This window comes from Eschrichtius robustus, chromosome 10 (assembly GCF_028021215.1).
Source record: "Eschrichtius robustus isolate mEscRob2 chromosome 10, mEscRob2.pri, whole genome shotgun sequence".
NCBI lineage: Eukaryota > Metazoa > Chordata > Mammalia > Artiodactyla > Eschrichtiidae > Eschrichtius > Eschrichtius robustus.
The window spans coordinates 104,937,166-104,951,364 of record NC_090833.1 but is presented as its reverse complement, the minus strand read 5'-3'; the positions used below and the strand labels follow the sequence as shown (position 1 = coordinate 104,951,364).

The following is a 14,199-nucleotide window of genomic DNA, read 5'->3' as shown; positions in this document are numbered from 1 at the left end:
AAGAAGATGGATAGATTTCCCAAGGCACCTTGTTGAGATGGTCATATGATTTCCCTTTCGTTAGATCAATACAAAGTCATCCCTTAATTCTGTGAAAATAGCTTTTTCACACATCTCTGCACACACAGTCACACACACGTATAAGACATTGGCAGCAGGTACTTTTAATTTGCTGGAAAATATTTCTAAGAAGTCAAACAGCTCCAGCCCAATGAGCATGCCCTCCGATTGGCTGGCCAGACCAGTTGAGGGACCTGATTGGTCCCTGATCCTGAGGACCGATAAGAACGGCTATAAAATCCCTGGGTGCAGCTCTTGGGCCCCCAGTTTGCAAAAGCCAGAGGTGCAAGAAGCAGCGACTGCAGCAGCAAAAGCGCCAGCAGAAGCAGCATCAGCAGCAACAAAAAAAATCCTCATCAAATCCTCACCTAGGCGCTCAGTGTATCCAGATCCACATCTTCACTCAAGCCGGGAGAGGGAAAGAGGAAAGGGGGGGGGGAGGAAAAAAAAAAAAAAAAACCCAACAACTTAGCGGAAACTTCTCAGAGAATGCTCCAAAACTCAGCAGTGCTTCTGGTGCTGGTAATCAGTGCTTCTGCAACCCATGAGGCGGAGCAGAATGATTCTGTGAGCCCCAGGAAAGCCCGGGTGGCAGCTCAGAACTCAGGTAAGCGGCAAACCCAGGACCGGTTTCTCCCCCAAAGAGCTGTCCTCATTTGCCTCTCGCTTTTGCAACTGTGTCTGTGACGGCTGATCTTGATAATAAATGTGCTTCATGCCTGATGGCAATAAACTGCCAGTGTAATCCAATAGCCTTAGGAAGTGGGGCTCCTTTGTTTAATAAATTGCATGCAACTAACGAAGAAGCTGGGCGCTCTGCTGAGGGTATTTCATTGCATAAGCCTAGCCTGATTGCCTGAAATCTGGCACGTACCCTCTTGGGGGGGAGGGGGCGGGGGAAAGACTTGAATGTTGGCATGCTTCAAAGCGCTCTCTATACTTCCCAGAAGCTGAAGCTGATCTTAAGGTGAGACGTGACTTGTCTGATGCTGTCCCTCTTTCTTTACCCTGAAGACCCTATAACTTGACTGCCCTGCCCCTCCAGAGAACACACAGAAAGCTCCCTTTGCAGACTGATTTACGGAACCATAGCCCTCCAGTCTGACAAATCCAGGGCAGATTCAGAGAAAACCCTACACATCCCACCCTCGACACTGTTCCTTCTGTCCCTCCCTGCTCTCTCGGGCTCCATTCAGTCCCCATGCAGCCCCGTGGCTAGAGAGCCCCTCGAAAAAGAGTATCTGTGAAACGTAGCAGCTATTTCTCCAAGGGGGAGGTCTCACTCTAGCCCTGACTCCTTGAGCAGTTAATTGTGTATCATCTTGGTCTCTAAAGGAAAAGAGTCCTTAGGAAGCCGGCATTGACACCTCTGTCTTTGGACTTCGCTTGTCCAGCTTCCTCCCCTTCCATGACTGCTCTCTCTCCCCCAACTGTCAGCAAAGATGGGCTCGCAGGTGTCCAAATGCTGCAGACGCTGCTGCCCTCGGAAGAGCACAGGTCCCTGCCGAGGGGAGGGCTTTGCTTCACTTCCTTTTGTACTTAGTTGCTATAGAGATGCAGTGATTCACAATTCAAGCTTGCCTAAAACAATAGCAATCCTAATGCATATTAAAACTGCTTAAAGCAAAGTTATCATTTGAACCCGTGGAAATATATAATTAGGGAAATGACTTGTAACATCCCAGAGGCTGCGGGTGGTGGGAGGGGGAGGGGCCGCCTAACCGAACCGTGCTTTTGATCTCGGAGGAGACTCCTATGGTATGAAGGCTGCAGATCATTTCTCGCGGAGCTGCCTGCCAGAACCCCCCTCTTCTGTAGGAGAGAAATTACTTTTATGGAAGATCTTATCCAGAATGTAGAAAGCCTCATGCAAGTTCTCTGCGGTTTTCTTCCCGTCTTGCACAAGTGTTGCCTTGGCCTGGTTATTCTACACCTGTGTTTCTCTTTTTTTTTTTTTTTTTTAAAAAAAAAAAAAAAAGGCTTTTAATATGAGAGAGATTATGCATACCTCTAAGCACTGTCCTATAGTGGGGGGTTGGGATGAAACATGAACGGATCAGATTTCTTTCTGTCAATAGGAAGGTAAGTTAAAAGCCCTAAATCAGAAGGGTCTCCTAGTGGACTCCTGGCAAATTCTTCTCTGCCATTTAGACCAAAATTCCATCCTTATGACTCTGGAGTGTATTTTTTGGAAGCCAAATGGATTCCCTGGCCCTTCCTCCTCCTAAACTTGACTGCCCACCACTACCATCTACCTTCCCATGCTTTCAGCCTTTAAGGGATGCCCTTGGATTCTGCAGAGCTGCTTTAAGCACCGGGCATGCCTCATACTCCAACCTTTCTTTTCCAGCCACCAAAACTGTGTGTGATGGTGAGACCAAGAGAGTGTATCTCCGAGGGAAAACTCATTCCCTCTCCTCCATGTTCTCTGGTTCTTATAAGCAAAAGGGATCTGCCTGTCCCCTCTCTTCCTCACTCCCACCCTGCTCGGAATGGGTCTATCTACTGGCCCCATCACAGACTTCTAGGATAAGTTCTTCTGACCCCTTTTCCTTGAATTTTGCCGCCACATCAACTTGATCCCTCCAGACTGTCCTCACCGTTTGACCCAGATTGGATGGATTTGTCTCTTTCAGCTGAAGTGGTTCGCTGCCTCAACAGCGCTCTGCAGGTTGGCTGTGGAGCTTTTGCATGCCTGGAAAACTCCACCTGTGACACAGATGGGATGTACGACATCTGTAAATCCTTCTTGTACAGCGCTGCTAAATTTGACACTCAGGTAATAAGACCTTGACCCCTGCTCACAACTGGCTGCTTGTCTTTTAACAGTGTATGAGACTATTGTTCTTAGGAGCCAGGCTTGTAGGGAACCAGCTCTGCTTCTCAGCCTCCCCAGTCTAAATTCTCATCTCCAACGTGTGTACACACACACACACACACACACACACACACACTTTTGGCCAAGAAATAGGTTCTATATAAGCCACTCTCCACCCACTCTAATGCACAATTGCAACAGGCTGACAGAGGCTGTCTTCTAAGGGAGGGGTGATGAGCGGAAAATCTTTGCCTCTTCAAGTGGAAATAAAAATGTTCTTCTAACAAAGAAGTTCTCCTCACGAACAGCCAGCATACTAGCTTTTTTTTTTTTTTTTTTGGTTTTTTTTTACTAGCTTGTGATTTGAGTTATCAAATCTCAATCCCAAGAATACAAAGCCATATTATGGCTATTTTTAGGCTGAAGGGTAGTAGTTCATGGTTCATCTCTTTTTCTCGTCTCGTTTCATCTCTATGTAGCTCAATTCTCAAGGTAGTCTAAGGGAATAGGGACTTTTTAAAAAATCTTGGTCGCAGGGTACAGTTCGCTTATTGCAAGGACATGCAGAGAGGGCCATGAGACAGTGCCAAGGTGAGCCCCCTTAAGTTCCACATATCATAGGCCCTGTCCTCTCTTGTCAGCTCAAGCTAAATCGTGTCCTCCTACCCCCCTTCCTCGGCAGGGAAAAGCATTTGTCAAAGAGAGCTTAAAGTGCATCGCCAACGGGGTCACCTCCAAGGTCTTCCTGGCCATTCGGAGGTGCTCCACTTTCCAGAGGATGATTGCCGAGGTGCAGGAAGAGTGCTACAGCAAGCTGAACGTGTGTAGTGTCGCCAAGCGGAACCCTGAAGCCATCACGGAAGTCGTCCAGCTCCCTAATCACTACTCCAACAGGTACAAAATGAGTCCACTCGTTCGGCAGTTCAGGGGGAGGGGGAGTGGCTGGTCGGCAGAGCCAGACACAGAAGGAGTTAAATTGCCACAGTGATGCTCTTATTTTAGCTTGCAGTCTTCCCAGCTTTTGCAGGAAAAAAATATGTTTGTGATTGGTTGTGACAGCTTAAGCAGCCTGGATTTTTTTTTTTTTTTTCCACTGTTATAGGAAAAGTCTCTCCATGCAGCTAATAGAAAACTTCATCTGCAGCATCCCTAGGTGCATTGTCCATTTCCTTCCATAAGCCTGAAGGGAATTGTGAAGTTTATGGAAACAAGATTCTGAGACATCAAATTGGGCTGAAATCATGACTATGCACAGTACAATTGGCCATTATGAAAACCTTAGTCAAATGTCATAATGCAGAGTTTTAGAACTGCATATATTTGAGTCCATCCTAAGCCCAATCAGATATTTCACTGGGTAGCCCAGAGCGAACCATCTGACTTCGGTGGGACTCAAATTTCCTTTGGGAAAAGTGAAGTGGCTAGACTAGATGATTCCTATGGTCCCTTCCAGGTCTGTTATCCCATTTGTCTAGTCCAAGATTTCCTGGAATGATGTTCTGGTGACTACCCAGATCACATTCTCATCTTAGTATTCTAAACTGATCCCAAGCCACTGAGCTAGTAATATCTGAGCATCGTGCCTTTCTGTGCCCTTGACTCACTGTCTTTACCAGCCAGGAGTGAACATCTAAGACATGAGATGGCAGACATGCTCATTCCATGGCATAGAAAGTTTTCTGGCAAGACCTGGGCTTCCCCATATGTGATCAAGTTCAGAAAGGTGCTGATGGGTCTAGCATGGAGGCATGGCAGGGGCAGTGCAGAATGGTCAAGTTCAGCCTACTGTGATGCCACTGACTTGATTCCTAGTCCTGAAGTGCTGTGATTCTTTGACTCTCCAGCCAAATCTGCACATATTCACAAAGATCAGACCTTACGTGTTATTCTGACCACAGGAGCGCTAACGCAGACTTACCTGATTAATTTCCTAGCCAGATGCTGCCACCCTTCTTCCGGTACTGGCAATAACCTAGTCCTACTGGGGCTTACCAGTGGGTTAGTCATGTACATACATGCAACTGGAAAACGAGAAAAGTGGCTCCTCCTCGGGGAAAGGTTAAGGTCTCTGACGTTAAACTTTGTAAATTTCTGATTCACTCTTAACTACAGATCCTTGTTCTTCAGAACCTCATGTCAGTTTATAAAAATCGTTTGTTCAGTCCTTGGAAGTGACTCTGTCATGGTCCTAACTGATTTTCTGAGAACAGGAAAATCAAATTCAGCATTTATCTCAAGTGCCCTGTCTCTTTAGTATGTGTTTGTGTGGTAGCTGGGGGGCAGGAATATGTTAGCACAGTCATTATTATAAGTTTTGATCTTTAACGGTCCAGTGACAATTCATGATCTATAATATGGCATGTGGCCAGTTTTGAGACAATATTAATATCTCGAATTCAACTGAGGTAACATCTTCCATTGTGAAGAGGAGGTCTTACAGAAAGGAGAATACAGATTCTGGACTGGTGATCCTAACAATCTAAGAAGAGACTAGTAATCGGAGTTTTTAACCAGGCCATTGTTCTTTTCAATAGGTGCCTTGTTTTCACCACCTTTAGAAAATGGTCACAGGAGTTTAGTTATCTCCCTTTATCATCTTAGAAGAATCATCCTTATTAAGGAAGGTCATCTCTTGAAGACTAGAATCCTCCATGCAGCTCTCACCTTTCTCCAGTTATTTCACTTGAACTGGCTAATATTATTCCTACTCAGAGCTGGAGATTTCCGGTTCCATGCTGGGCTCGATTTGCTCTATTTAATCTCCTCACTCTTCTGAAACATCCTGCTTTCCCAGCCTCTGTCCCACCATAGATACACACTACGTCGTGCCAGTTGGCAAAGAATTGTGAAAGGAAGTAGTTACAGGTTCATTCCACCTTCCTGTGACTTATCTAGCATGAGATTTGGGCCTGGGAGAATCCAAAAGCCTGTGACTGGACCAGGAGCCAGAACAGGGAGGTTTTCCATGACAGAAATGCACTTAGAACACAAAGGATAGCTGGAGTGTCCCCCTGGCTGAATTTGCAAACTCTACTTTCAACCAGGAGGGAAGCAGGCATAATTGATCGGGCAGGCTGGACAGCATGAGGCCTGAGAAGAAATTATACCAATCCAGATCCAGATGGGAAAACTGACAAAGCTTCCAACTCTCTAGGGCATGGATAAGGAACAGGAAACAGAAGAATAATATTGATCAAGGGAAACAAAGGACTATTTATAAACCTTCACACAGAACGTTCCTAGGCAGTATGTGTGTATTTGGGTAAGCATGGCTGAAACAGTAGCTATGGAGAATATCTGATCTTATTCTTTACCAAGGAAAAAAGTCAGTGATGGAATTTTCAAAGGGGGAGGAAAGAAACATGCTTTAAAGGGTCCTTCCAGGCTGGGTGATCTGAACACTTAGTTCATTAAGTCTTGGGAGTACATCTCACCACCACTCCCCATAAAGATGAAAAAAGGAATCCTCTTAAATAGTTGTAACTCTTCCTGCCAAGGATGGGCCTTAAGCAGAGCTGCACTATTTTTTTTGTTAAATTCAGAAGGAGCATAGATACTGAACCCCAGAAACATAAAATGTCATAGCTGGAAATGACCATAAAGGTTATCTAGACTAACTGCCTCGTTTTACTGATTAAAGATCAGAGACCCAGAGAGAGGGGTGACCTGCTGAAGGTCACACAGCTAGTGAATGACAGAGTTGAGCCTAGAATTCACACAGCCCTGAGCCAGGCTATTTGATTTCCACTTCAAAAATGGCAGCCAGTAAAACCTGCAGATAATATCCACAATCCAAAAGTGGAATTCCAAGTAGAATGGAATAAATGTACCTCCAGGTGATCAACAATTAAATCTGTGTACATCTCTCACCAATAGCTATAGTAACATCAAGTCTTGGTCCAAGACGGGGATCAAGAAATACATGACAATTGCTAAGTCAACTTTCGCTGAAGACACAACCTCTTCAGTAACCTCACTGAGTGGCTTAGAGATAGGAAAGGTCTGTCTCATCAGCCCACACAACCCCAGAGGTCAATACCATATTCCAGCCCTTAATGGAGAGGCGTGGGATTAATCTATTGCTTGCTCAGGCAAACGGTGTCGTCATCAAGGCAGCCTGATAGGTTTCCCACACTTGCAGGAGCCTCTACTGGAGCCATGGTTGTTATCTATTCCAAGGAGCTCTCTTAGCCTGCCCTTGCTGAGGTAACCAGCTCCATGGGAGAAGCTAAGGGTAGATTTGGGGGGAGTCACTAAGAACAGTCAGGCTGGCAAGGGTCATCCTCAAGAAGCACCAAGAACAGGTGGCCTATTGGGGCCAGCAGAGAAAGTAACAGTAAAGGTAGGCTCTCTCAGAGATGGAGAAGAGGTGTTTTGACAAAGTGGGGGCCAGAGGAACACGTCTGACCTTAAAGAGGTGAGGCTAGTTACAGAAGCTTAGTTTCCTTACTGGTGTTAGACTTCTTCACCCAGACTAGAGTTTTCAATGTTGATGTAAGGAAAGATCATCCTCTCCAGCCCATTTGGAAGATCATTTGGTGTGAACAGTTCTTTCTTTCTAGAAGTGGAAGGGTTAACTTCTAAGTTATAAAGTCCTTATTGTGGGGCAGGAAGATGAGGGGTCAGAAACCTTATTCTCTAGGATCTAATCACCCTTTGAAATAGACAAAGAGATCCAGGGGACCCACATCCTAGCAGAGCCCAAGAGATGCCTGGGGATCTGTGTGGGTGTGTAGATGTCTGAAGCTGATGATACAAAGTAGTTTATTCTCAGTTTTTCCAAAACCACTTTTCTCCCCATTTCCCCATCCAAGTGAGATCTGTTTTGACTCATGTGCTTTATAATTCCAAAGGGTTGGAAAATGTGTCTCTGTGCCAGGGAATCCCAGTTCTAACAACAGCTGGATATAATCCTCCCTCATGGGAGGGGTAGAGCCAGGACTATATCAGAGACCCAGACACATTTCTCCCTCCGTGCCCAGCTTGGTTCTGCTGCCTCACAGAAGGGTGATGGCTTTGCTTCAGTGCCCACATTCCACTCTATTTACTGTACATCCTTGAAAGGACCTCTCTGGGGGGTTAAGTTATTCTGGAAAGATGTTTGATCCTGTGCTCTGTGAGGTGAGTTAAAAATAAACAGGTTTCTTTTCACGGAAGATCTTGTGGTCCGGCAGTCCTCGGGCTCCTCTGAGGAAAGGGTCTCTCCACATAAATGCTGCAGACCACCGTCATTAGGACAGTCCCTAATTAGTGAACACAAAGCTAATGGGTTCTGACAACCGCCACCTCGAAATGGAGCAAATGCATCCCAACTCAAATTGGAAAATACCCGAAGTGTCTTCCCAAAGAATAGGACGAGTAATTTATATGCCTTAACTATTAGACAGTTTACTGATAAAAGGTCAATGACACGGTTTAAGTGTGTTCTCTATGTCATAAAAGACTCCATCTTTTTTTGGTAGTTTCCATGCTGTCTAACCCATATGTACTGATGTTTCAAAAACCTGCATCAAAGGGAGTATTACCTAGGACTATTTGCTGTACAACATTTACACAATTGTTTTCCCATCTTCTGCACTGTCATCTTATGTGTGGAAACATGCCCTGTGACTATCTAAAATGATTAAACCAGAGTCTTCAGGAAAAAATATATATTAGACAGTTTTATCCTTTCTGAGCCGTAACAGTTAGCTGCAGCATTTTGGAGGCTTAAAGAACTTGCACCAAAGACGAAGGAAATTTATACCAAACACAAATTCTTTTGTAAAACTTACCAGAAGACATACAGATAATTTTTTCTTTTGGGAATCATGACATTGGAAAGAACTCTATTTTGAAAGCTCCATTCCCTCAGTGGCCACAAAATAAATCAACAGAATGACAGTGAGCCAGCACTATAGCCCTAGGACATGGGCACATGAGGGATACAAAGAATAAGGACACATATCCTGCCTTCAATAAGTTTCAGCCTAGTCAGGAAAACAAAACCATCAGTAAACCATCAAATGCTGACCTGTGCGATGGTAACCCAATAGCTATAAAACATCCCAAAAAAAGGAGAGGCCAGCGAAATCTAGAGCAGTGGGAGAAGGCTTCTTGAAACTACTGAAGCACAAACCACTAAGCATCACCAATCTTTCTATTTAAATATCCTTGTTGCCTGGCATTTGGCCCTCTGACTGCAATATACCTTTGCAAGAAGACTGAAAATGAGGTGAGACAATAGCCTTCAGAGAGGCTAGCCAAGTGTATGATAGGGAAATTAGATTGAGTAGAAAAATGCATGAGATACTGAAGACAGGGATCTCCTTTAAAAATAGAAATCTAGGGACTTCCCTGGAAGTCCAGTGGTTAGGGCTCCACACTTCCACTGCAGGGGGCACGGGTTTGATCCCTGGTCAGGGAACTAAAATCCCGCATGCCACTCGGCACGGCCAAAAAAAAAAAAAAGATAGAAATTAATCAGAATACGCACACACACACACACCACCAAGAAAAAGAAAAATCGCAAAGAGGCACCAAAATAACTGCAAATGATTGCATCCATGTGCAGTGACTATTAAAACATAAGTGTGAGTGTTGGGTCACCTCATACATTTGACTAAGTCCTGCTTCGACCACTAGCCCATTGTATGACCTCAGACAAGTCACTTCAGCTCTCCCACCTTAGTTTCTTCTCTATGCAATGAAATGATGAAAGAGTCATTAAATCATCTCTGCGATCCCATCTAGCTCCATGATTCTCTCTTTCTAAAAATTTTAGACATTGCCACGAGCCTACTATTCAAAGTAAGATCTCAGTCTCCTGAGCTTTAAACATGAACACAGAGCTGTCTTGCGCTGGGTGGTAAATCCAGGCAGCGCAAGCACTCACACTAAGAAGACACTGCCTAAAGGTTAGAAGCAAAAGCCACCTTCAGCTGAGGCAACTATTCGTGGGTGCTTGATCTGGCCATTCAGGACGGGTGTTGACTGGAGCCCAGATGAAAGCCTGAGTCTTGCCTTGCTCTCACTGAATGACCCTCTCTTTCCCAATGCAGATACTATAACAGACTTGTCCGAAGCCTACTGGAATGTGATGAAGACACAGTCAGCACAATCAGAGACAGCCTGATGGAGAAAATCGGACCCAACATGGCCAGCCTCTTTCACATCCTGCAGACAGACCACTGTGCCCACACACACCAGCGAGCTGACTTCAACAGGAGGCGTGCCAACGAGCCACAGAAGCTGAAAGTCCTCCTCAGGAACCTCCGAGGTGAGGTGGCCTCTCCCTCCCTCATCAAACGCACCTCCCACGAGAGTGCATAGCCGGGGAGAGGTATTCACAACCTCACCAAACTACGATCATTTTAAGGGTGTTCGCTCACCAACTTCGAGTGTACTGTGCCTGGTTTGATATTTTTAAGTAGTTCCTATTTTCTATCCCCCCCTTAAAAAAAAATTGCATGAAACTAGGCTTCTGTAATCAATCTCTCAACATTCTTCGATGGCGGCATTCTCACCAACAGAACACGTGTGATCTTTCTGCCTCTCCTCAGGAGAAAGTGGCCTCTTTTCCCACTTTCCTCTACCAGGTCTTTTCCCAGCTCCCCTCCAATGACTCTCAAACGCAAAACATTCATGTAATTCCCCAGACTTTGTAATTTGAAGATGTGGAACCCTTTAGAATGGTTGCCCCAGTAGAGTTAGCTGGAAAGAAGCAACTTAATTTAAATGCATGTCTTAAAACGCTCATAAAGATGCTCAGTGGAATTCGTGTTATGAATCTGTGCTGGCCATGGACGAATATGAATGTCATATTTGAATTCTTGATCTCTCATGAGCTAGTGTCTTACGGTCTTGATCCTCAATGTCTAATTTCCTTCCCAACACACTTACCAAATTGCTCGAGCCTGGCTCTTCAACCAGACTTGGAGCCTGCATCTTCTTGCATCTAATGAAAAACAAAAAGCTAACATCTCTATGTACTGTAACTGCTCAGAGCTTTAAAAGTATCTTTAACAGTTGTCTTAAATCCAGAGAATCTTAAGGTCTAACTGTGGAATATAAATAGGTGAAAACTAATGTACTGTACATAAATTCCAGAGGACTCTGCTTAAACAAAGCAGTATATAATAACTTTATTGCATATAGATTTAGTTTTGTAACTTAGCTTTATTTTTCTTTTCCTGGGAATGGAATAACTATCTCACTTCCAGATATCCACATAAATGCTCCTTGTGGCCTTTTTTATAACTAAGGGGGTAGAAGTAGTTTTATTCAACATCAAAACTTAAGATGGGCCTGTATGAGATAGGAAAAACCAACAGGTTTATCTGAAGGACCCCAGGCAAGATGTTAATCTCCCAGCCCACCTCAACCCAGAGGCTACTCTTGACTTAGACCTATCCTGAAACAGCTCTGTCACATCCAACTGAGAATTACAGGAACCAAAAAGAGCATCCCTTTGGGCTTGGACCACTTAGAGTGTGATAAGGCCTGCTATACCTTGGGAAGTGGCAGTTCTTGACTTTCTGCCTTTCATCAGTGCCTGGTACTCTGGCAGCCTGATGATGGGGTAGGAGGCTTTCCATTAACTCAATCAGGAATGAGTCAATCAGCCTTTGGGTCTTTAGTTTGGGGGACTTGGGGCTGAGGGGGTATAAATAACCCTGGGCTGTCCAGCCTTAATAGACTCCTCTTACATTTTTGTCCTGTAGCACGCTGCCTGCCAAAGTAGTCCTGGCAGCTGGGCCATCTCTGTAGGATTGCAAAAAAGAAAAAAGAAAAAAAAAAAAAAATGAAAGAAAGAGGAAAAAAAGAGCTGGCGGTTTGATCATTTCTGCCGTGATGTTTACAAGATGGCGACCACCAAAGCCAAATGATTAACCTAGCTATGAACAACAGTAGTTTCTCAGGGTCACTGTCCTTGAACCCAACAGTCCCTTAGGAGCGTCACTGCCCACCAAAGGTCAATGTTGAGAGAGGAAGAGGGAGGAGGGGTAGGACTGTAAGGGCCACTCCAAACTCGCTTAGGTAGAAACCATTGGTGCTTGACTCTCACTAGGATAAACTCCAGATTTGCCCAAATCGAGTGTTAGGGATGCTGGTGGGAGGAGGGGGGGGCACATCCCCAGAAAAACGAAAAAGCAATACAACTTTACCACAAAGCCTTTAAAACCAGTAACGTGCTGCTCAAGGACCAAGAGCGAATGCAACAGACCCAGCAGCAGCACAAGCGTGGCTGCCTTTGTCCCCACACAGCCTCTCAGCGTGCTGACATCAGATCGTTAAGAGCATTTTTATACTCAGAACTGTCCCATCCCCAGGTCCCCAGACATATGGACACTGCCTTAGCCTCTTGGAAATCAGGTAGATCATACTCTAAGTTGACTATCCCTCTCCCTCCCTCACCCATTCCTCCCCTGCAGGCAAGGCTGGCTTCTCCAAACCAGAAAAGCTATTACAGTTTTGTGTGTTGTGTCCATTTCTCAAACCCACTAAGCCAGGACCCCAATGCGATGAGTAGTTCATGAGTATTCCTAACAAAATTCTCTCTTACTTCCGTCCAGTGGATTCTCTTTGATTTGCTGTGACCTCTTCAAACCGTGGTACCCCCCTCCTTTTCTCCCCACAATAATATTTATATATGTATCTATAATACATATATCTACACATATGGAAAGAAGCAGTTCTCACAATGTTGCTAGTTTTTTGCATCTCTTCTTCCCATCCTGCTCCCTCCAACTCCCCCTTAAACTTCCAAAGCTTTGTCTTGTGTTTGCTGCACAGAGTGATTCCGGGGCTGACCTAGACCAGTTTGCATGATTCTTCTCTTGTGATTTGGTTGCACTTTAGACATTTTTGTGCCATTATATTTGCATTATGTATTTATAATTTAAATGATATTTAGGTTTTTGGCTGAGTACTGGAATAAACAGTGAGCATATCTGGTATATGTCATTATTTATTGTTAAATTACATTTTTAAGCTCCATGTGCATATAAAGGTTATGAAACATATCATGGTAATGACAGATGCAAGTTATTTTATTTGCTTATTTTTATAATTAAAGATGCCATAGCATAATATGAAGCCTTTGGTGAATTCCTTCTAAGATAAAAAATAATAATAAAGCGTTACGTTTTATTGGGTTTTTTTTTCCCCAATGTCTTTCATTGTTATTCTTTAAAAAAACTTCTTGAATGAGACTTTCTGAACATGAAGTTAATGGCTGATTAGTTTCTTTAAGGTCGCTAATGAAGTGCCAATATGTAAATGAATATAGTTTAAATGAACATTTTCTGAATGTCCTCAAAACCATTACCCTCACAGTGAAATCGCAACCCAAACTCCTTACAACGCTAGAAGAAGCTTTATGGTCTGGCTCTGCTCAGCTCTCCAGCCTCAAGACTCACCCTTCTGTTCAGTGAACTCTACGCTCCATCCATGAAGGAGCTCTGGGAAGGACTGTTCACCCTCTCCCTTCCACACCTTCAATTATGCTGTTCTCACTTTCTAGAAGATGTTGCCCTCCACCCTTTGCCGAGAGGGGAAGCACCTTTGCTTGTTCACCAATGCGTTCCCAGCACTGGAAAGAAAACCCAATTCGCAAGATACACTCAATACTTTAATGAATGATTTAGAAAGAGAAGAGGGGAAAAGACAATTGAATCAATGTGGGAAGGGAGGCAGATAGCTCTGTGGTGATAAAGATACAGCTCCAGGGTCAGACTTCTGAAATTTGAATTCTGTCTCTGCCATTTATTAACTGCATGATGTCAGACAAGTTACTTAATCTCAAAATATATCAGTTTCTTCCTCTGTAAAATGAGGATAGTGATAACTGTCCATGGGGCTGTTAGAAGAAGATAAAATAAGTTAAGTGCTAACAACGTGTTCAACACACCGTAATGTAATAAGTGTCAGCTATTATTATTATCATCACAGGTAGAGGGGACGTGAACAAAAGGAGGAGGTGGCCCATCTTGGAAAATGGGGAAAAGATTTCCAGCAGAATGACATTTACCTGGGTCTTGAAGGAAGGTTACAAGTTCAGTCACAGAAAATTGGGGACTTGTGCAGTGTAGATGTTTCAAAGAGAGGTCTTATATAGTCTATTTTTTTAATTAGTGGATTTTCTCCATATTTTAAATTCAAATGGGATGTTTCTCAATATCATTCATTTCTAGCTCCAAATTGCATTTTCCCAAGTTCAGATATACAGAAGACAGCTAACAAATGCTATAAGAATTGTCTCCCCAAAACCAAAAATGTATTGCATTTGCTTTGCTCTGACCTGGCCAAGGAAAAAGAGTACATTTATTTCATTATGATCC

The 14,199-nt window shown here is 44.0% G+C and overlaps 1 protein-coding gene across 1 annotated transcript; it reads left to right on the top strand.

Annotated features, from left to right (window-relative positions):
* Positions 1 to 331: 331 nt before the first annotated feature.
* Positions 332 to 12,814, top strand: STC1 (stanniocalcin 1). Its single transcript, XM_068551965.1, has 4 exons — positions 332 to 667; positions 2,697 to 2,839; positions 3,561 to 3,772; positions 9,919 to 12,814. The coding sequence occupies exons 1-4, from the start codon at positions 550 to 552 to the stop codon at positions 10,187 to 10,189; spliced, it is 744 nt and encodes a 247-aa protein (XP_068408066.1). The 5' UTR covers positions 332 to 549; the 3' UTR covers positions 10,190 to 12,814.
* Positions 12,815 to 14,199: the final 1,385 nt, after the last annotated feature.